The following is a 23,925-nucleotide window of genomic DNA, read 5'->3' as shown; positions in this document are numbered from 1 at the left end:
CAACCAGAAAGAAGCAAGAAAACAATGCTGCTGATAGAAGGTCACTACTGTACACTGCTCAACCATTCTTCACTGCCACTGTTCATCCCAAGCCCAGAAATATATTCAAAAATAATAATAATAATAATAATAATATACTCACTAAATCTTTATGAAGTAAAATCTCTCTTCATCCCTTGTACACATTGCATGATAACAAGAGAGATTAGAGACTACTTGATGATAATAGTATGTGTAGCTTACACCTTTACAAGGTTAAATCTACCATTGGTGACAAACCACGGTGACAAACTGCATTCACAAATGAACTAGTCATATTTCCTATTACACATATGTTCCACCTGAATTATTAAGATACAGATGTTTGCCGACGAATCCTTTTCTGACAAGAACAGGAATCATTGCTGAAAAAGAGAAAAAAGGGATGGACAATCATTTTACATACACCACAAAAGAATGAACATGTTATGAAAATGCATTAATGACTGAAGTGCCTCTGACGTGTCAGATTGATTTTCACATGAACACGAGTTAATGAACAGCACAGACAATGCAGCTCAATCAGAGTTCGAGTCGTAGAAATCACTTGGGCATGGTGTCATCACCTCCGACTCCAACAGTTTCACCACTCTATGCATCGTGGGCCTATCCTCAGGAGACGATGTCACACATTGGATAGCAACTGAAAGTAAAGCATCTAGGCTTCCAATCTGCACCCCCTCACACAAGGGGTCAATGATTTCTCTTTGACGGTTCTCCACCATCAGGAAATTCAGCTGGAACAGGAAAACGAGAATGATGTTCAAGCCATTTCCTATCCGAGAATTGACAATAAAACTGATGATGTTCAAGACAATTTCCTACCCGGGAATTGGCAATAAAACTGATGAAACCCATTTGATGTTTATTTTCCTAACATAGGTTTACAAATAAGACACAAGTTTCACTACTTCCAACCCACATTATGCCTGTGCATGGATCAAAGATAGTAAAATCATTTTTTTCGTGAAGTATAACTTGTGACTACTGCAGTAGAAGAAAGATTCATGAGTTTCTTTAACTCGCATGCTCTCTAAAATTTTTACAGGAAACTAGTTAATGAATTTTTTGGTTGCACGACAAGAAATCATGTAAAAAATTGTAATGGAATTAATTAATTCAACTATTTGCCATAAGAAATCACAGTAAAACCTGATTATGTTTTATACAAATATGACAATAACTCACATGCTCTTTAAGATTTGTACAGGAAACTAATTAACGAATTTTTAGTTGCAACAACAAGAAATCATGTAGAAAGTCATTATGGCATTAATTAAACCAACTATATGCAGTAAGAAATCCTAGACCAAATTAATTAGGTTTTTGTAGATATGACAACTAGCCCTCACTAGGTCTCTAATGTTTCAAGAAATCCTAGACTCATGAATAGCTCATGCTTGATCCAATGCTCAGCTCAAACTCAGCTTTTTCCCAAAGCAAACCAACCAATCTTGAACAGCCCAGTTCCATTTGATGACTTAATGAGCCAAGGCTTGATTCACTCAGGCTTGGCTCACTGATTCATTGGGGTTTTTCTGCTTTTCTGTTTTCTCCTCCTCCTCCTCCTCCCTCTCTTATCTATTATGATCTGAGCACATTACCTATTTCCCCAAAACCTTAACCTTCAGTTGTGATGGAGGGAATGAAAAAAAAAAAAAAAAGTGGATTTGTGATCTCACCTTTGGTTGTGGAGGGAATTGAAGAAAGGAAAAAAAAAAAGCAGTGGATTTGTGATCTGCAATCCTGATCCTATATCTTGCCAAGGGCAGAATCATTTCTCCTTCTCTGTGGGCGAGCTGGACTCAAGCTGCTAGAACTCAGTCCAAGCCAAAGCCTAAACAATGGCTTTAAAGCTCCTACCAAACACAAGCTGAGAATAAACAGCCACACAAGCGAAGCAGAAAGAGGCCCCCTGTTTGGCTGTGCTGAACAAATGCAGGGGTTTGTCTGTTCATGTGCAGCTAGTTTATCTTTGGCCATCAATCAAAAGGCTTAACTGGGATGGCAAAGAAATAACTCCAATCTGAGGACAAGTTCCAGTTCAACAAAGCCACTGCAGAAACACAATTATCTCCATGCAATACCCAGAATGGACATGCATCCATGAGATAGCAAAAGGCCGCCAAGAAGCATTAAAACAAGTTGTATTTTTGACCTGGAAAATTGTTCTAAAAACTTGGCTATATTTTATCCAAAGAAGGTAATTACCTTACATTAATAGCATAACATTTAAGAGATTATGAACTTAGAAACATGTATTGTTTGAGACAAATTATGCAGAAAATGTCCAGATTACGTAGTAGGTTGAACCAAGATTTCAAAACTCAGTCCAGTTGATAGCGGGACCGCTACAGTATTGATATGGATTGATGTTAGGTGTATCTCTAAACCAGAGAGAGAAGAGGCGGCAGAGGAAGAGGAGATGGAGGACACATACCAAGAGGCAACATGCACTGAAAGAGGAGGTGGATGCAGGGGTAATGGCACACACAGAGAGAGAGAGAGAGAGAGAAGAGAGAGGAGATTGAAACAGCAATCTCCTTAATCTGAAATCTGGGTATTGCATTAAGAAAATCAGCAATTGAAACAGCCACCCAAAAGTAACAGAACAAGATCATAATAACACCTGATGCATGCACAATAATCAATAAACAGCATCACATACATTTTCCTGCAATCAATTCCAGTAGAAAATGATCAATCTGGAATACAAGTTCATTTTTCAAAAATATCTATTGAAGAAAATATAATTCTGAAATCAAGAAAGATTAAGCAAGCGGGCAATTCAAGCAGACCAAAACCTGTGACTTTATAGCCAGGGCATATGGATCATAACTAAAAGAATTTTAATTATGACTGATGACAGAACCATACCCATCCAACTATATTTAAACCTTTCTCTATAAATGATGAATCAGTTGGTCGTTTTCCACTCAAAACTTCAAGCACCAGGACACCAAAGCTGTACACATCAGTTTTTTCTGTAGCTCGACCACTCTGCATATATTCTGCAAATAAGATAATCAAAATTCAATTGCTAGCAAAAATGCTGCAATTTGTTAATCGCCATATCTGTTTAAGAAAACAAAAACACTATAAGAAAAGCTTGGATGCATATAGGTGACCAAAAAGAGAAGGAACTGCCATTAATCTTACACCATAACATAGACATGTTGAGTACACACATGGAACTCAATTTTGCCCCATCCGTACTTATTGGTCCAGACGAGAACCAGTATGCAAACCTGATCCATTTCAGGCAGTCTGGTTTAAATAAAAAATACATATTTTTGTTTAAACTTTGAAAACCCCGATTCTTTAGGGCTTGCAAGTTAAAAAATTCGAATTCTTTGATTTAGATAGGTAAGCAAAAAAACCTAGTTAGAGTTGAACAAGGCTTATTTCCAGTTGTAGGTTTAAATTGTTTGTTTTGAGTCTAATCATGTTATTAGGCCTGAATGAGTCAATCTATTTTTGTAATGAGCTGTACTTGAGTTTTAGGTTCATAGTTGGTATCTTGTCTTAGTTGGGTTAGAGCCCAATTGAGAAGTTTCTAACCGCTGATATCTTAATTGTATTGCTGACAGTCGATAAGAACTTAGAAATGTTGCATCTTTTGGAAAGATCCTGGTTAGAAAATTTTCTTAGTTGACTGTGAGAAATAGAAACAAAACTTAAAGCTTTTAAGCATCCTCTTCGACTAGTTTCCTATTTATGAGTGCCATCAAGGAAACCAGCCAAAGACCTTAGGGTAGGTTTGATGAAACTCTTGTTCAGATGTGGAAAGGATCAAAGGAAAGCTGTATATCACTAAAATAGTCATATTTAGGCTGTTTTTCAGTCACAACAACAATTAAACAGGAATACAGCCAAAAAGCTTGTGTTTATCAGGAAAGTCATCACACAAAACATGTTAACAAGATTATTTATTTTAATTTCTTCTTGTTTAAGACTCATTCTGCAAGCAAAAGATCTATGGGCCTTCAGCTAGTAATAGTGGGTTCGGTCTTGATATACTATATAAAGATGGATTACTCATAAAAATATGACTCCTCTGTGCAGCCGATGAAACTTAGGATTTCCTTACTCTCTTCAATTAAATATCTCTTCTCTCCTCTTTCACAGTATTTTCTCCTACATCCATCTCCCACAAACTATCAGCCACACATTATTTCACCACCAGTAATAAATGGATGCATAATTAAGTAGTATATTATTATAATAATTAAAAAAAGAAATATGTATTACATAGAGAAAAGTACATATTGTACGTGTATGGCAAATGTAAACAGCTGTGGGAAAAGAAGCAAAATTCTGGATAGCATGAAGACATACAATTGTGTTCATAAGCTCTCAAAAATTGAAACACTCATCATGGATTATTTACATGCATTGGTTGGATAAGATTAAGATGAAAGCCTTGTTGGAAGGAACAAATAATGAATGTATGGTTACAGAAGCTAGCTAAGTAGTTACTGGAATAAGAGTTCCTTAAAATATAAAAAGAAACAAATTCCCAAGATAGTTTAGCATTATTTTAAAATGACAAAAACCTTTATGGGTTTCTATGCCTACTGCACAAATGAACCCATATCTAAAGAAACATGAAGAAATGTTGGTGATAAGTTGCAGACAACCACTGAGCAATATCCAGTATGGTTTACACTACAAAAGAAAGATCTGTGCATGTTCAAGCAGCAAGATCTTAGAGGCCTGAAGAGGAGTTGGCACGATGATATAAAATTCATCATCATGAAAGCAAATTTATGTGATGCATACTGAATGAAGTACCTGGAGCAAGATAACCAAAGGTTCCAGCAACTATTGTGGTTATATGTGACTCTTCATCCTCCAATAGTTTTGCAAGCCCAAAATCAGATACCCGAGATTCCAAGTTACCATCAAGCAATATGTTGCTTGACTTGATGTCACGATGTATTATTCGAGGTGAACAATCATGATGCAAATATGAAAGACCTTTTGCAGCCCCCACGATTATATTAAGGCGTGCATCCCAGTCCAGTTGTTCTGATCTTTCTGCTCAAGTGACAATTATAAACGTCACATGATTTATTTCCATAATATGATGAATGAACAACCAGGAGCATCTTATCATGCAGAAGGAATGCCTAAAAATTATACAATAATAACCTATAATATTGATCCAGATAAACATAGGAGCATCCAGCAACATGTATGAATTCAACAACAATATATACCAATAACATGGCATAAAAATGCATTCAGCAGATGATAATGATGAAACTGAAAGAACCATATACTTGCAAGAAAAATAAAATCCACAGATATTTTGTATATAAACATGGTAAATTGGTAATAACAATGATACTTTTGTAATAAAAATAATTGGTAGAAACTGCTAAGAAAGCTGATGGTGATAACAATGAGGAGTCACTGTCCACAACTTTGGGTTGGCTGTATGGACCCTTTTCCACAGCTGACTCTGTTGACAGTAACATCACTCATTAATTTTTAATTTAGTACCTTTCAAGTTGCAAATCATCTGGGTGATGAAAACTGTCACTTCTAGATGATGATTTGATAAGGTACTCAGTAAAGTTCCACGTTCATGTTTGTTCTAAAAAGGTTCAATCCTACCTGTAGAAAATCTTTGTTCAAAACAATTATTATCAGTATGTTTTGGAAAGGAACAAATGAACTTTTCCCAAAGAAACAATGAAAGACAAACTTATCCACCAAGGCAACAGCTTTCCATTCATAATAAGGATATATATCTTGATACTGAGCTGTACAGCATGTGGTGCAGTTCAGAATATTGTGATATATACCTTAGAACAGTATGATATATTGCATATTGGAAATGGTTGAGCCGGTATGGTACAATCAATACACCATGATATTTGAATCCATGGCATAAAAACAAATAGGTTTAGAACAAATCTAGAATCAGCATAGTCATTTATTAAATAATGATGCACATGGTTTCAAATACCCAGGTCAACAACACGTACCGTACTAGTAAACTAGTGTATGACCATGTCAGCTGGTGTTGAAAGATTAACAAAATTTCAGTTTACTGTTTATATTGGTATAACAATGTATATCATATGTACCAATTGGCATGTGCCAATCCTATAAGATTATGGTACCAAAGTTGGGATGCACAAACCATGTTTCAATGTCGAAGGAACAATGACAAAAACAACTAAACTCTAGATGCTAAACAACATGCAAAGAAGTGGCATGGTCAACAAGATTATACAAAATTTCTTCCACAATAATGCCTAATAAATCTAGAAAGCATAATACTTAAAAATGTAAACTAAGTTCAGTATAATAATGCATGTAGAACTTACCATGTAAAAAGTCATCCAAGCTTCCACCAGGTAAAAAATCATAGATTAACAACTTAGATAAAGGGGAATTGCAGTATCCTCGGAGATTGACTAAATAACGATGTTTAATGCTCCCTAAGATCTCTAGTTCTGTATCAAAAAATCGGTCCAGGACTTCATTTGTCTTCATTATTCTTTTCAATGCAAAAATATTGCCATCATCCATGGAAAGCTTGTACACAGTTCCAAAGCCCCCAGAACCAATGATGTTTTCCTCATTTAAGGTCTCCAGCTTTCGGAGAATATCTTTCGTTGAGTAGGGCAAGTCCCCATGAAACATTACTATGGATGCACCTGAGATAGAATACTGTATCAGAATCTCCCACACCGAACACCAGAATCAACAAAAATAATATATGTCAAAATGCTCATAGCAACAACTCAACAAATTTTGGTACCTCCACTGATATCCATTGCTGGACCACTGACATCACTTTTACCAAATTTCTTATAAAGGAAACAGCCCCAGAAACACATTAGTGCCACTAACAACAAAGCTCCCACTGTTACTACTGCACTTGTAACAAGCTTAGTCGAATTCTTTGCTGGCTGTTTTACTGGACCTGCACAAATATGTTACCATCTCATAAAAGACAATAGGAGTATGAAGCAATGAAACAAAAGAAGTCAATAAAAATTACTGTGTTCATACTTCCAACATTCTCTAGGGTCAGAGTTCATCTTGGAAACATTGCATAAGCAAACAGACTCTAGAGTGAAGCCCTGAGTGCAACAGTATTTTATAACAGGAGGACAGTTGGAAATTCTAAATCTAAATGTTCAACAACAAACAACAGCAATCCACAATGTCCAACCACTCAGCTATGGCTACATGGATCCTTTTGTTGATAATGAAAATGATCGAGATCCATTCTCACACAATTTGACACAATTTCATGCTAGTTATCCGCGGCCTAATGCAACTCCCTGTTTCATTTGAGATTGAGACCACCCTTGATGGTGTTAAATTTTAAATTTAACATTCCAAAATGAAAATATGTTAATAAGATTCTATCCTAAATAAGAAAGCACTCAATGTAGATATATGTCTTTATACAAAAAACACATTCTCCAAATTAATAAAGGAATGAAAAGTTAGTAGTAAGTAGTAAATCTATACAAAGTTGTCCAGATGCAAAATATCAATGCAGCAGCCTACAGCGGATGTTGTTATGACCCAGATGATATTTAAGATTAACGTGGGACTTCATTAAATAGGCTCACAGATCTTAAGTCTTTCTTTCTTCAAAAATTTGAAATATCTGGAAGTAATGAAAAGTAGAAAGGCAAATCAATTGAACAGTAGATGAATAGCAAGTTATAATAAGAATATAAAACAGTTATAACTTAATTACTTCATTTGTAAAGGACTACAAACATCATTATTTCAGCAAAAAGCCAGAAAAACATTCCCGAATTGTAAGAGCCACCATGTTACCACTAGGCTCGATTTCTCAATTTCCTTAGAAGGAAATAATGTTTCCCAGACATAGGTGCAATTGTTGGATTCAGATGCATACTGGAGCATCCAACTCTCCAAGTGGGAATATAACTTAAAACATTAATCATTTCACAGTGGAAGTAGTGAAAGATTACATGTTTTTCACAAGCTAATTGCCAAATTGTCTCATCTGTCACTTTCAGCTAATTAATTCATAATGGTAAAAAGAATATTTAATTCATAACACTAAGTCACTAACATTCTGCAATTTCCTTTTTTTGTGTGTTTGTGTAAGTTGAGCCATATATTTTTGTAAATTGACTATAGATGCAAGATTTGGAAAAAGTTCATATGTGAACCTGAAACATAAAATTGAAGTGCTAGTTTGTTTATGCATGCACTACAACATTGAAGGAATAAGGCATTTACTTCATAGCAACAACATTTCGAGATTTGTGATATCCATCAAAAGTTCTTAATACATATATCATCAAGAAAGAAAAAAAGATCTTCAAGATGTCAAAATATAATCTTATTTATGAGTTTGACTTAAAGAGTTCAATTGGCATAATCTTGAAACTATCAAGATTATTGAAGTGCCCAACATGCTGACATGTGAGAACACAACCCAGGTAACAATGGAGATTAAAGTGTCAGGACATCATTGATGCTTGGAAGAAGAGTGTGATGAGTATGAAACCATTGTTCAAGAACACAATACTGTCCAATATTCACCAACATGCCAACATGTCACTGTGAGGACACAGTTTACAAGAGAATCCAGGTGATGTGGAATTGAAAATTCGAAGGAGTTTGTTGATGTTAAATAGCTTATTTGTGACTGCGTTTCATTCTCCTGATACAGATAATTGAAAGATGCAATACAACTCAATTGGAGATTGTAAATACCAGTTCAAGCTGGATATTTTACACATCCAACAACAGAAAGAAGATGAAAGTTTCCAACCATTTGAGGTTGGTTACATCAGTCCTTTCCTGTCATTGAGCTCTGAGCTCTCCTGACACCAATATCGATAGTCAAACCAAAAGCCAACAAATCTCTATTTATTAACTCAAATAAAGTTTTCTTAGATTGCCTTTCCTCACACCAATGATCCTAATTGGTATCTATAAGTTTTTCATGTTAGAGATTATAACATCAAAATTTAGACCTCATGGTACAGTCCTACCTGATTTGGATCCAAGGATAATATTGAAAGCTTGAGATCAGGTGATCTCAGAAACATTGTTCAAGACTATTCTGGGCCTCTGGCTCTACAAATTACATACTCTGAACAAGAAGATCTCAACAATACAGACTAAAAGATTTTTTTCTTCATAGAATACAAAAAAATAAAAGTTTAACTATTGAATAGCTTTGCATAACTATGAAGACAGGACTAACACATTTCTTAACAGACACGGTGATACAACATAAGATGATATGTATCGAAAAGACTGCACAAAACCTGCATAAATTGGTTGAGAATCTCCTGAAGGTGATGGAATCTCATCCTTGCAGACAACATCAATTTGCTTCCCGCATAATCCACGGTTACCAACAAAACTGCAGAATGCGGCTTGTATCAGAGGTTTAGTATGATTTGCATGAGTGCCCAGGAATTTTCTTTGGATTTAATCCATATATGGCTCCCTTTCCAATTCTATACATGGGTACAAGGAACTAAATCTCAGGTACAGACCCTGTACTGATCAGCCTGCAGGCCAGGACAGTCTAACAGCATTGTTGTGATCTATCACTGTAAAAACATAGATCAAAAGTTGGAAGTTCCAATATGCTCCAACACGATATAGTGTATTGCATACCAGAAAGTGGTTTGGCCACTATGGTATTATCAGTAATACCCAAGAAAACAACATGCTTAAGCATTTACATGGGACCTTTCACCAACTATGCTGAAACCAAACACAAATAATTTGAATGATAACTTAACCATAAAAATAGCTTAATTACTGCACCAATTGCAACTTAACATTTAAAAATAATGAAATTTTTCTCAAAAAAAGTAGCAAAAACTGGTCTAAAGTAAAATTTTGGTCTTAGACATTGATTATAGTGGCATGCATTAAAAGTGAGGATGTAGTTAACTTACAACTTGGTCTAAACAAAAACTTGAAAATTTTAGTTTGAATCAAGGTCTGTCATACCGAAGTGTACCGCCCGTACCGGGCGGTACGTACCGATTCGACAGGTTATCGGTACGCGGACCGCCCGGTACCGCTACAGTGCTACAGTATAAAAAAAGTATAAAATTATTCGGTACACCAGGGTGTACCGCTCAGTATGCCCTGATGTACCGCCCGGTACACCGGTACCATACCGTACCGAGCCCGAGTCGAAACGCCGGTACGGTATGGTATGGCGAACCTTGGTTTGAATGATAATTTAACCATAAAAATACTTAATTACTGCATCAATTGCAACTTACCATTTAAAAATAATGATTTTTTTTCTCAAAAAAGGGAGCAAAAACTGATCTAAACTAAAATTTTGGTCTTAACATTGGTTCCAATGACATGCATTAAAAGTGATGATGTAATTACTTACGAGGTTTCGTTAAACTTGAAGAATGCACCGTCAGATGGTATTCTTCCAGTCAGGAAGTTCATAGACACATTGCTTCAAAAGATTGCAAGAATTAGTTTTCAATGATCAATAAACTTGTTTACATATTTATTGTTGGACATAGAGAATCACTTACAATGTTGATAATTTTGTAAGTTTGTCAAGAGATTGAGGAATAATTCCACTCAAAGTGTTGCTAGAGATGTCCCTAACAGAATACAGAGGAATAAATGTAAAACGAGAAAGCACAATTGTCATAGTAATGCACCAGTCTCTACAAAAAGAAATGCTGAATCTCTTGATATCCATAAAATAGGAGATGATAGAAGAGCATTCCATAGTCAAATTGCTTTTAGAATCAGAAGAACAAGCTAGACATGACATTCTGCATTCAGGACTAATAACAAATATAAAGATGTATAGCAAGTTCAAGATATGCCAACAATAGCCAAGGACATTAAATTGATTGATGAGAAACATACTTATTTTTTGTTTAAAGCAGCTTGATGCCATGACAAGATTATAAATAACTGGTACATCACTGGCACATGCATAGAGAACGCACATTTTCCATGATGTAGTCCATATCAGTAACTACCCACATTGCCTTGATATACAATTATGTAATTCTTACATGTCATAAACATATTGCATAATTCAGAAGAGGTATGTTGAAATTTGTTTATTACAATCAAATAAGACATTAAGCTATACAATCTGTGAAGCTCACATCATCCTGTTAAATAGTTGCCAATATATGTAACTACAAATGGAACAACAAGAATGCAAACTTACAATATATGCAACATTAAAAGATTGCCTAACTCTGAAGGAACAAATCCACTCAAGTAGTTACCGTGCAAATATCTGCAAACCAGTTGATAGTCAGAGAGAACATTACCAAGTTGACGATATATCTCATATTGTAAGATCATACACGAGTACATTTGTAAACAACAACAACAAAGGCATAAGTCCCAACTATTTGGGGTCGACTACATAAATCTTTTACCACCATTGAAATCTTTAAAAATGCTCTAAAATAACAAAGTACATTTGTAAACAAATGCTCTAAAATAACAAAAGCATACAAGAATTCATAAACATGGTCATAATGATAGTGTAAGTCAACTGAATCCTAGAATTGGACACATCATTGCAATAAATTATTACCAAACTCATCCAAGCTATTACATTATTCATTGTGGAGGAGAAATTGATGACGACATTAATTACAGAACTAAAACTGGGTTGCTAAAAGTGATGGACATTAAAAGTTTTGTATGATTTTTGGGTGCCTTTAAGATTACAAGAAAAATTTTATAAAATAGTTCTTAGGTCAGCGATACTTGATCTAAGTATTGTACAGTTTTAAAAAAATTATGTAAAAAAAGTTTATATTATTGAAATCAAAATGTTGAGATCGATGTGTGAAGTTACTATGATAGATTAAAAAATTATTTCTATGTGAGAATAGCTCCAATAGAGAATAACATGAGGAAGAATTATTGAAAATGGTATCGATATATTTTAAGGAGACCTATAGATATTGAAGTTAGATAAGATGAGCGAACTAGTATTGCTAGTGTGAAGAGGGATAGAGAGACTTAAGAAGATTTTACTAGAAACTCTAAATAAAAATTTAACTGTACTTAATATAACTAAGCATATTGCTGTGCAAAAAGCTCAGTGGTAGAAAAATATCGATGTAACCTATCCCAAGTAACTAGGACACTATTTATTGTTGTTGATGTTGTACTCCGACTACAATAAGCATAATTATATTATGGATCAATAAAAAATTAACTAAATGTTAGAACTAAAATAATCATTTCAATGTTGGGTCGAGGTAGCTTCCCTCACAATCTGCTCTGTTTGTTTAGTTTTAGCATTTAACATGTTGTACACCAAGGCTTCATTAATAACACAAGTGCACCTCTTCAAAACAAGTATCGGCCAATAAAGGACTCACATTATGCCACTTGTCTCGACCATATTGTCACGAACTTAGTTGTAATTGCTTAAGTCGTGAGACACTCTTGTGTTATCCATCCACAAAGGGTCAGACTAAGTGTAACGTCCACAAAGGATTAGCCTAAGTGCAACCCCGCACAAGTCCCAAAGGACCTATAAAACAAGAAAAGTTTAGTTAGTTTTAAAGACGGGGGTGGCAAGTCTAGACATCTCACTCAAAAGAATAAAACTCAAGCAATTCAGCAAACAGTTCAAATGCAAGCATAAAACGAAGACTTAGAAGGAAAAAAGACGGCTTCAAGTCCACAATGACCACTCAACCGAGTGTTGGGGTGTTAGGCAGCCTATGCACACTTTGTGTACAAGCTTGTGTATCCAAACAAGGCCCAACACTACCCAAAAGCCCCATTCAGCCCTGTGTCACCTAGGATTCCAAGGGGTTGAGATGGCTGATGTTTTGCGCCGCACCGTAGGCTTGAGAAATCAGGTCGCAGGAAGTGAAAACGGGCAATTTTTGTCCAATTTTGCGTAGTTCGGCAAGCGATCATTATGCAGCCTTGCAAATTGCCAAACAACTATACAAGCAAAAGCACAAAAAAAAAAAGCAAAAACTAGGCAAAACACAGTGCCAAACAACTGTACAAGCAAGTCTAAGCAACGAAAGGTCCATTGACAAAGGTGTTGCAGGTGCACAATGATCGTCCGTGACATTCCTTCCCCCACTTAATTTGTTAATACCCTCGTCGACGCTTGCTAGTAGGCTTTGATAATTGTTTCTTCATGTCGCAGGCCACCTTCTAGCTCCCAACTAACTTTTATTCTAGGCAACTTTCGCCACTTCACCAAGTACTCGATCTGCTCCACTCCGTTGGGTAGTTTTGTTTTGTGATTCGTTAGCATGGCTTCAACTCACTTTTCATAAGATGCTGGCTCGATCTGCTTCAACTCACCACTTCCCATCAAGTTTACTACTTGGGGATCACTTTACAATATCCTGGAAAGAAAGTTAGATTGACTCGCTTAGCCTCCACCTTCTAGTTGCACTACATTCACCCACTTGACCTTTTTACTTAAGGCATTGATCACAACGTTTGCTCGTCCAAACTTGTACTCCATTACCATATAAAATTCAACTAGGAAGTCTTGTCATTGTGCTTACTTTAAGGAGAACTTCTGAGTCTAAAAGTAACTCAGTGTGATATTGCTCATCCTTAGCACAAATCGCATTCCGAGAATGTAGTACCTCCACACTTGTACATAGTGTAGCACTGCACCACTTCTGACATCTCCCCGTGCATGAGATATTGTCATGTGATCTCATTCAACTTGCGGCTCTCAGGATGTATTTAGGTACACATTAGTATTTTTAATGTGTATTTGGAGAGAGAGGTTTCTGTGTAGTTATGGAACGCTTTGAGCGTTTGGTAAACAATTGATAAAAATTACATTTTAAATGTGCATTGACGTACATATTATTTAGTAAAATTAAATTTCAAAAATCCATTGAATACTCTGATAAAATTACCCATCTAATATTTTTAATATTTATTTAAAGTGAATACATATTTTTCATTTAAATTGATAAGAAAATAAATAAAATAAATATATGTAATCTTACAAAAAAAAATTGTATGGTCTAGATATATAATAAATAAAAATATATAATCATATAAATGAATGTAAAATAACCTTTGAAGATATAAATGAATAGAGTTGGTACTGTTCTTAAGATTAGTCGCGCAACAAAGCAAGCGAATCAGCAAAGTACGCAATGCGACGAAGCAGGCGACCCAACGGACCAAGCATCTAACAATGAATGGCATGACGGACTTATGAGAGGAGTCGACGACGATAGAAATCGAGAGAAGGGGAAAGGAAACGAGAGTTAGGGTTTTTATTATGCAGTGACAATCTTATGATTTTAGAGAATGTCATATGATACTTTAGGAAATTTGAAAATTTTCATTAGCATCCCGCAAATGCTGAAATGCTAAAGCTACCATAAGGTAGCATCAGCATTTGAGCATTTGTAATGTAGGATTCAGATCAAATGTGATTTGAAAAAAAAAATACCAAATATCAATTCACATTTAAAAAGTGCATTAGGCCTTCAATGCACATTTCAAACATGTTCCTAAATGCACCCTCATAAGCCATTAAGTGACCGTCTTGCATAAAAACTCCTCCGAGAGAAAAGTTCAAAGCATCCGTGTGAACTTCGAAAGACTTCCCATAGTATGGTAATATGAGCACTGGTTCCTCTAACATAGCAGCCTTTAGGTCTTGAAATGTTGCTTCACACTTTTCTGACCATCACCAAGGCTACTCCTTCAGCAACTTCATCCATGGAGCTACGTGCTTCGAGTACCCTGAGATGAAACGTTGATAATAGTTGACAAAACCAAGGAACGGTCTCAATTCACTCTCTTTGGTGTTCATTATTCCATAATAGCTTCCACCTTGGACTTATCCATCCGAATCAACCCTCTACTGGCTCGATGCCCGAAGATTAGAATTTTCGTCTATAAAAAGTAGCACTTCTCCCCTTTCACGAACAAAATATTCTCCTAGAAAATCTTGAATATTGTTTGAAAGTGCTTGACATGCTCCTCCAGAGTTCAATTATAGATGACAATAACGTCTATATAGATGAACATGAACTTGTCCAGATCTTCCCTGAACAGTTGGTTCATTAACATGCAAAACGTGGTCAAAGCATCTGTTAAGTAAAAAGGCATCACCAAGAACTCGAACACTCAATACCTAGTCACACAAGTAGTCTCCGCTTCGTCGTACCTACCAATAACTCGATCAAAGGTCGAGTTTTAAGTAGTACCTAGTCTTGCCCAATTGTTTGAATAAGTCTGCAATTAGTGGAATAGATACTTGTTCTTCGACGTCACGTTGTTGAGGGCTCGATAGTCGACACATAATTAGAGACCCCATCTTATTTCTTCTAGAAGAGAATTGGACCTCCTAAAGATGCTTTGAAACCGTAGATAAGACCCTGCTTAGCAACTCATCCCGCTACATCTTGAGCTCTACCTTAGATAGGGATATGCAGTATAAAGGTCAAATTGGAGGATTTACTCCAGGCTCAATGCAATAGTCCACGCCTCTACGTGGAGGCAGAGTCATCGGCAACTTGGGTGGCATAGCATTTGTGAACTCCTTTAAAACGTTCACCGCCATAGCATTCTCTTGAGCGATCTCCAATTCAAGTGACTCCCTTCACTATAGCCATAAAAGTTAGTTCACCTTTATGTACCTCTTTATTTAGTTGTAGCGTCAAAAGTTGTTACAAATCCTTGGCTCCTTCTTAAGAAACTAGAACCACACGGAGGTCATTACCGCCTATCAAACACAGAGAGTTTAGGAACGGCATTAGCACCATCTTGGCCGAGTGCATGAACTCTATCCTGAGAATCACGAAGTTGTCCAATGGCACCACCACCATGTTAGTGCTTTCGCTCCACGTTCTAATTTTAATAGGGTTCCCTTTGCCAACTAAGATATTTGTTTGGCCTCCAAGTTCATAATCTTCATTCAACTTGGGCTTTTATCTAGATTCAACTTTGGTCACCTTGCTTCATGATCGACTATGAAGTTAGGGGTAGTGCCCGTCGTGTCCACCATCACACAGGTTATTCGACCATTGAGTTTGATGTCCCACCATCGCACGCATTGTTCAACCATTGAGCTTGATGTCCATATACATCTTACAGCTCTCTACTTTGTGTTGCTTTACCTTAACTTGCTCCCCACTTGATCCCGCACTGCATTCAACAAACGCATCGGTCTTATCAAGTCCCTGCAACTCTTCTTCATCGTTACTATATTATTTTTGCTACTTTATTTTGAGCTGCTCGAACTAAGGGCAACAGCCTTGCCCTTATCAAATTTTAAGGGATGGATTGATGTTGTTAGCGCGTTGAGTACCTGCTTTCGAGGGCACTCTCACCATGTGTGACCCTTCGCACAAGAAGCATTAGTTGGATATTAGGACTTTGTCTTTCGAACTCGACCCCTTTTATTAGTTCTTTCTCTTCTCATGTATCCACCCGACATCAACCTTGTTGGATCTCTTGCCATTGGATGTGCTACCAAAGTTTCAAGCCCTCATTCAAATACATGATCGCATTTGACACTCTAGTCTCTTCAAAATCAGACCTCATTGCCCAAAAGTATTACTCCATGTCGAATAGAAAATTTTCAAGTTCCTTTGTGCCCTTGTAGCCAACTCGGGTACCTTCAGATTTTGTGGCGAAGCGATGCTGGTGTTGCCCCCTCCCGCATGAAGAGCTATTGTTAGCACCGTAATTCTTGTGGTGAGATCAGCCACGACTCGGGACTCCATCATGTCGATCTGAGATTCTGCCTCTCTACCCCAAGGAGTCGTTATTAGCTATGGTCGAGTTCCTTCAAGGACATAGAGAGAGTTTTCCACTATTGCAAGCCTCTCCATATGGTTCTTTTACTTTCCCATAGTTGATATTCTGGATCGCACTTCCTACGCTTGCGGAAAATTACCAACTTCTTACTCGTCATTCTAGCTATCACGCTCCTCTTGAGCGGCTTCAATAGCTTGAGAGCGAGTTTGCACTTGTAGTCGCTTATGATAGCTACCCCCTTTGAGTAGTCTTACTCGATTCACCACGGTGATTCACTAATGGCAAGTGTGTGAACTTTCACTGTTTGCTTAAGTCACTTGCCCACTCTGATACTAAATGTCATGAACTTAACTTAAATTGCCTAAGCCATAAGGCACCCTTACGCTATTCGTCCATAAAGGGTCAGCCTAAGTCTAATCTAGCACGGGACCTAAAAGACTTGTAAAATAAGAAAAGGTTGGTTAGTTTCAAAGACGAGCGAGTCCCAACATCTCTCTCAAAAGCACAGCACTCAAGCAATTCAACAAATAACTGGAATGCAAGAAAAAATCAAGAAGTTTGGAAGGGAAAAAGATAGCTACAAGTCCATAACAATGGCTCAACAGGGTGTCAGGGTGCTAGGCAAGCCTACACACACTTTGCATACAAATTTGTGTATTCAAACAAGGCCCAACACTAGCCCAAAGCCCCATTCAACCCTGTGCCACTTGGGAGGTTCCAATGGGCTGAGATGCCTGACATTTTGTATTGCACAGTAGGCTTGAGAAATCAGGTCATATCATACGAAAATGCGATAGGTTTTGGTCCAGTTTTGTCGAGTATGATGAGTGAATGCTGTGCAACCTTGCAAACTATCTAGATTTACAAAAACCAAGCAAAAACACATAAAAGCTAGGCAACACAAAGTGTCAAATAACTATACAAGCAAGCATAAGCGATGAACAGTCCGTTGATAAAAGTGTTGCAAGTGTGCAATGATCGTCCGTGACAGTAGGACATATTGTTGTAACAAAATCACATTGTGAATTGAATAATGAACCATCACCTACCAGTCCTTTAAAGTTACAATTGCTCTCTAGTCCAACCAATGAGGACAGCTACTATTTTGTACATATTCTGGACTATTTAGGAACATTAATGCAGTGATACTTGGAATTTCTCAAAAGAAAAAATAATAAGCATTCTGTGATATTTTAATTATAATAGACTGAAAGTAACAAGCTAAGCTGTAATATAATGATACATTCAACAAAAATAAAAACTTACAAATATTGTAACTCTCTGCAATTTCCTAGTTCTGGAGGTATGACTCCATATAAACTGTTGCCATGTAGAGCTCTACATAAAAAACGTTAAAGGCAGCAGTAAATAATTATTGTTTTAACAATAATGACAGATGATTAATTTTGTTTGGACAATACTAACAACAGCTTTAAGTAGTTTAGCTTCCCTATTTCTGGTGATATTGAACCAATCAACTTGTGATAGGCAAGTCTCCTGAAACAAATAGCACATTAAACCAATTACATGCAGACACAACCTCAATATTCATAAATTAAGGAGGACTAAGAAACAAAATATGTTCAAGTGACCAACATCCAAAACTCCATCTATGACATACTCCACTACATACACAAGAAGAAACAAGACACTCACAGGAGCCTGTGTTGTAGATGTCTTCTGAACATAACTGTATTATCATGGCCCTTGGACAGCAAGCACTCCACCATGAATCAGGTTTGAACATAGCCAGACAAAATTTATCCCTTTGAGGTAAAAGATGGACAATCATTCATACTTGAGAAAGTATATAATGGTGTTTACACAAAGAGCTTCGCCAAGCAGTTAGAAGCTCCCCATTAAATATACAAGCCTCCTCACTTGATACAAAATTCTCGAGGAATACTAGTTTTAGGTGCACAACAAGAGATGCTAGATTCAACTACTAGTCAAGTATCACAGGATAGAATTGTATTCGTGATTAACTGACTTGACCAAAAATTGACTGACCAAACCGGAAGGATTTGATAAAAATCTACTAGAGTTGGTATGAAATCAGTTGATATTGACACGACTGGCTTAGGAAGTGTGGGAAAAATGACTGATCCCACCAAAAAAGGCTCAGATTATGGATCAGACTCAACCAATTCAAATCCTAATCAGCGAAATCAGATTGAAAAAAAGCCTATCTTACTATAAGTTGGCAACATAATTCCAACATGCACTGAAGCACAAAAAACTGCACAGAGAAATTTCAACATATACTTACAGATAAATAATTCTCTTATTACTAGTGTCACATGTTACACCCTTCCAGTTACAAGGATCTGGATCTTCTTGTCTCCAATTGAGGAAAATACCATCTGAACCAATAATTGCTGTTTTGATGCTAAGCAGCACTTCACCTGTGCAAAAATTCAGATTAAAAGCTTCAGATAAAATAACAGAAGCAACTCTTAGTAGTCTAAATGACAATATCATACCATCTGAACTTATTGCATTGCTCATATTCGTCATAAATAGCACAATTATGATGAATAGTAGCCTCTGAAATTGCATCAGAAATCGGCCCATTGAAGTGCTCGTCAAGCATAATGACACTGTTAAACAACTAAACAGCACTCATCGACTGCATCAAGCACATAATTACATTAAAAATAGTAACTTTTCATCAACTTGATGAAACTTGGAGAACAGGTAAGAGACAGATTATAGAATTTTTGCATGAATAGCATTGTCACCAAGTCTGAGGCATCATGTTATAGAATTCAATAAATCATTGAATTATTGAAAAAATGAATAAAACTAATTACCACACCTTTTTATTCTTTTCAGGATAATAAAAGGGATATTCCCCACCATAAGAATCACCTGAGTCAGGTACCTGGACACCACCTCCACAAGGCTTAAAGATGAAGATGGAATAAACCACTAGGCCAGTGCCTGGTTGGTAAATTTCTCACTTCTGATGTTGACATTGTGAAACACTTGTGCTAGAAGTTGACATCAAGTATAGTGACTGGTTTTTGACAGGCAACTCAAGCAAAACTGCATCAACATCCTCTAAGCAAGGTTGAATGGACCCAGATCCTGCCTAGCAGTAAGGATTAATGTGGCATCTTTAGGATAGGAATCACATAATTGATAAGCTTGATCTACCAGGAAGGAAGCATTTGATCTATCAATAGAGTGAGGAAACAGCCTGAAATGACAATTTGGTGGTAATAGGGATTCTCAACCTAGCATGGTCATGAACTTCAGTCAAAAACAGAGAGTGCAGGGAAGAGCATAAGATTTTAATTAGAACTTTAACAGGATTATAATTAGACGAATATGAAACAGGAATCAGGATAGTCAAGTGAAACTGCATGCCTAAGACAATTGGTCATTCAATTAGATCACTGATTCCATATGAATGACATATAAATCCTGTAGTCATTGCAAGATGAATGACATATAATTGTTAAAAGATTAGCACCAAGACTGGGTTTATGCCTAAAGGAAATTAATTCCACAGCATATCAATGCTTCCCAAATAATACTGGTTTTATCATTCTTCAACAGGTTCGTTTCTTTGGGAAATATGCAATAAACAGATGACATGCACGTATGAAATTCACACATGGCACACAAAACGTTTAGAAACTTAAAACATAAATTATATAATGTAATCAGTGTAATAGCGCCCAAATCTGCCACACCACTATTCAAATTCGGTACTACACAACAAAGTTGAGGATTTCAAACGTAAATGACCAGATGTAATTGTTAAAGCAAGAATTGGCTGCTATTGTTTGCCGTAACTGTTCGAGTAAATTGGATGCTGAGCTCACCTTGTCCATCTAAAGCAGCATCAGATACATTTTCAATTCTAATATTTGGTGAGAAAGATGTTTATATAGTGGGAAAGAGCTTTCTTTCATAATAGCATAACATTAACAAGGAGTCCCAAGTCTTTCTTCACAAGATAAAGCAAGACAACACCTTTAGAACCGAGAAAATCAAACCAACGACGAAGCAAGACCGAATCTTTAGAAATTAGCACAGACAACAAACATCAGGAACCAAGAAAACCATAATCCCCGAATGAAGCAAGATAAAATCCTTAGAAATACCAGAGACAACAATCATCGGGAACAAAGCAAACCAGAAGTCCAAGGAAAGCTTACTTCCTGAAGATCCAATTCCACCAGAAGCAGCGAAGGAGGAGCTCGGGACAGCATCAGAGCTACCACAGACCTGCAGAGAAAGAAGAAAAACGGCACGGCAGACGGCTCCCCGGAGATCTACCAGAAAAATGGTTGGACCAGCGTAAGGAACCCAAATTGGCCTTCCCCCACCGGCGATCGGGGGAAATTGAAAGAAGGCGCCGGCGTCGGGGCGTCGGGAGGAGATGCCAACACCGGCGCTCTCTCGGCGATCGCCTATGTCGGCGGAAGGAGAGGAGGGAGAGTGTAGTGGAGCCTGAAGTAGAATAGAAGGGTGGGGGTGATATGATACTGGGTATCCACTGCGCTGAGATGGAAAATGGCAGTGGACGGCTGAAAATATTCCCGCATAATATTTTTTCTATGCGTAAACGCCAATCCAGCCGTCCGTTCCGTACAATAATGTTATTCACCGTAGAAAGGAGAAAATTGTATACGATGTGTGTGTACAGTGATACTTTGCGGATGTCTTTTTCTACGGATGTGGATATATATAATCCATTATTTTAAAAAGGTAATTGTATTTTTCTTATAAAACACTATCATAGGCAACATTATCTTTGGACTAGAGCAAGTAATTTAGGAATTAATAGACAAATTGGAAAGAAACTCATATGGCAACATTATCACCTAAATGTATTTTTCTCCAAAGAACATTTAGGTGACAATGTAAAATAATCTTTTGACTCATATGACAAGATTCAATCAAAAAATATATATCACTTTTCTAGTACAATATATTGATCATTTGTCTATGTAAAATGTGGTACCAAGCATCATACTTCTGCAGTAAAGCTTTCATTGACAAGTGTTGTAACATTGGTCAGATTTTTATGATATTGTAGGTCTATTAATTATTCAGGTTTCTGATTTTTTGAATAATTTATCGAAAAAAAAGTTAATAGGCTTTTATAACACCTCATTTTTTATTTTTATTGAGGGGGTTTTTTTTAACTTTGATCAAAATACTTATAATTATTCTTTAACTATATTTGATTATATTTTTAGGATTAAATTGATTTTTTTAATGAATCACACCAAATTGATTGAACTAAATCTTAACTATTTGATTTAATTTAATTAAATCTTATATTACTCTTTATTTTTTTTACATCATCCCTATCTCTACTCCTCCCACTCTATCGTCTTCGTCTTCTCCTCCCACTTCATCGTCCTCTCCTTCCCCACTCCTTCATCTATCTATCTCTCCCCTTAGCTTCTTCTTCCACCTCTCGCTTCTCTCACTCTTCCCTAACTCCCTCCCCTCATCCTCGTATTTTTCCTTCCCTCCCTTCCTCCTACTCCTTTGTCATTACACTCATAATTATACTCAGGTTAAACTCATTCATAAAATATATATTTTTTATACATAATTATTTTAAATTTATTAACAAGTAAAAACCTAAATTATCATAAAAAATTATATTTTTATATAAATTGATTCTAAATTATCTAGAAAAGTTATTATGCTCAAGTTATACTCGAATTATTATATTCGAGTTATACTCAATCACATGACATATTAAAAAAATTAATTTTTATATAAAATTATCCTAAATTCATCATAAAACTAATCATAAAATTTTACACTTTCAATTTTCTATATTGACTTAGTTACACTCAAAATTAAAATAAATTAAATTTGATTACCTAACCTATTTCAATATTAATAATTTATTAATTTTTATATATTTTTAGGATAAATAATTATCAAAACTTATGAGAATTCTATAATAATTTGCTTCTAACAAAAATTTTACTAGTATTTATTTTTATAATGAATCTAGAATAAGTTTATATAACGATTAATATATTTTAATAGGTGTCATGAATAAGTGTAACTCTATTATAACCTAAGGTGATCTGACATGATCCAATCCAAAAGAATCTGACTCAAATCTGGACCAAAGAAGCCTGTGAATCAGTTGACTTTGAAATAGTATAATTTAAGAGTATTATTAGAATTTTTTTAAAAAAATGATGCCCCTTGATAAAAATCAAATGTAAAGGCACCTAATGCTCCTCTTAAAGCGCATTATTATGGACAAATTTTTCACAAATTATCTTCTTTTTATGTATACAATATTTAGACTTCAGTTTTTGCTGTTTAATGTTTTTAGAGCTCAGCTCATGAACAGTAGTAACACCTAATGCTAGTGGCATATTTTCATGTCCTCCACTATCTCAAATTAATCATCTAAAAATTACATTTGATGCTACTCTATTCTAATTTAGACAGAAAAAATATCATTAATGTCTTAGTCAATCTTATGTGATCCAACCTTGAATGCGTAGGATTGGCCAAGGTGTCTCTCAAGTGAGAACATCAAGCTCCCAAAGTGTCACAGGTATAAGAGTATGAACATCAATAATTTAAGAAAATTCTCCTTTTCTTACTGTTAGAGGTGAGTCTTTATATCCAGGTATGAAGGAAATTTGTGATTATCTTCACCGTCATAAATGACGAGAAGGAAACATATGATTATCTTCATTATTATAAATGGTAAGAAGGAAGCTTGTGATTGTTTTTTCTCATTATAAATGACGAGAAGGAAGCTTATGATTATATTTCTCATCATAAATAACGAGAAGGAAGCTTATGATAATCTTTTTCGCCATAAATGGTGTGAAAGAAGCTTTATTTTCTCTTCCCTCTTTAGGCGTCATGTGGTTGTGACGTATCGGATGACAATGTATCCCCTATTATTTGTCCCCTCCCCCTAAAGATGTGTTTCGAGGCTTTCTTTAAAAGAGGCTCGAAGTGTGACATTTAGTTCATTCGACACGTGAGCATTCGAGATTTACTTTTGCAGGTTGGGTTGTCCCAACAGATGTGCCTAGGGTGCATTTTGTCTTATGCCTTCGTCATGACGGATTTCTTTTTACGTAGGTCGAGTTTTTTTTA

At 36.1% G+C, this 23,925-nt stretch overlaps 1 protein-coding gene across 8 annotated transcripts; it reads right to left on the bottom strand.

The window, feature by feature from the left end:
• Window positions 1-296: 296 nt before the first annotated feature.
• On the bottom strand, window positions 297-21,299 carry LOC135609414 (LRR receptor-like serine/threonine-protein kinase FEI 1). Of its 8 annotated transcripts, none has more exons than XM_065102659.1 (15): window positions 20,982-21,120; window positions 19,684-19,906; window positions 19,296-19,441; window positions 19,082-19,217; window positions 18,238-18,309; window positions 18,079-18,150; window positions 11,243-11,314; window positions 10,584-10,655; window positions 10,430-10,501; window positions 9,330-9,427; window positions 6,818-6,982; window positions 6,381-6,713; window positions 4,834-5,079; window positions 2,917-3,050; window positions 297-776 (listed from the first exon to the last, which is right to left on the bottom strand). In XM_065102659.1, the coding sequence occupies exons 3-15, from the start codon at window positions 19,384-19,386 to the stop codon at window positions 558-560; spliced, it is 1,782 nt and encodes a 593-aa protein (XP_064958731.1). In that variant the 5' UTR covers window positions 19,387-19,441; window positions 19,684-19,906; window positions 20,982-21,120; the 3' UTR covers window positions 297-557. The 8 variants fall into 8 exon arrangements, with proteins under 8 accessions (XP_064958731.1, XP_064958732.1, XP_064958734.1 ...); XM_065102660.1 differs by having other exon boundaries at window positions 19,296-19,423; XM_065102662.1 differs by having other exon boundaries at window positions 19,296-19,412.
• Between the last annotated feature and the right edge of the window lie 2,626 nt (window positions 21,300-23,925).

Source organism: Musa acuminata, chromosome BXJ2-4 (assembly GCF_036884655.1).
Source record: "Musa acuminata AAA Group cultivar baxijiao chromosome BXJ2-4, Cavendish_Baxijiao_AAA, whole genome shotgun sequence".
NCBI lineage: Eukaryota > Viridiplantae > Streptophyta > Magnoliopsida > Zingiberales > Musaceae > Musa > Musa acuminata.
Note: the sequence above shows the minus strand (reverse complement) of the source record. Positions and strands in the feature narration are given on the sequence as shown.

Excerpts from the sequence above, each read along its gene's own strand:
- LOC135609414 (XM_065102665.1), bottom strand. Across the intron at positions 11,315-18,078 it reads TGCAGAGAGTTACAATATTT|ATATTTGCACGGTAACTACT; the intron begins GTAAGTTTTTAT and ends ACTGGTTTGCAG. Across the intron at positions 10,502-10,583 it reads CTTACAAAATTATCAACATT|CAATGTGTCTATGAACTTCC; the intron begins GTAAGTGATTCT and ends AATCTTTTGAAG.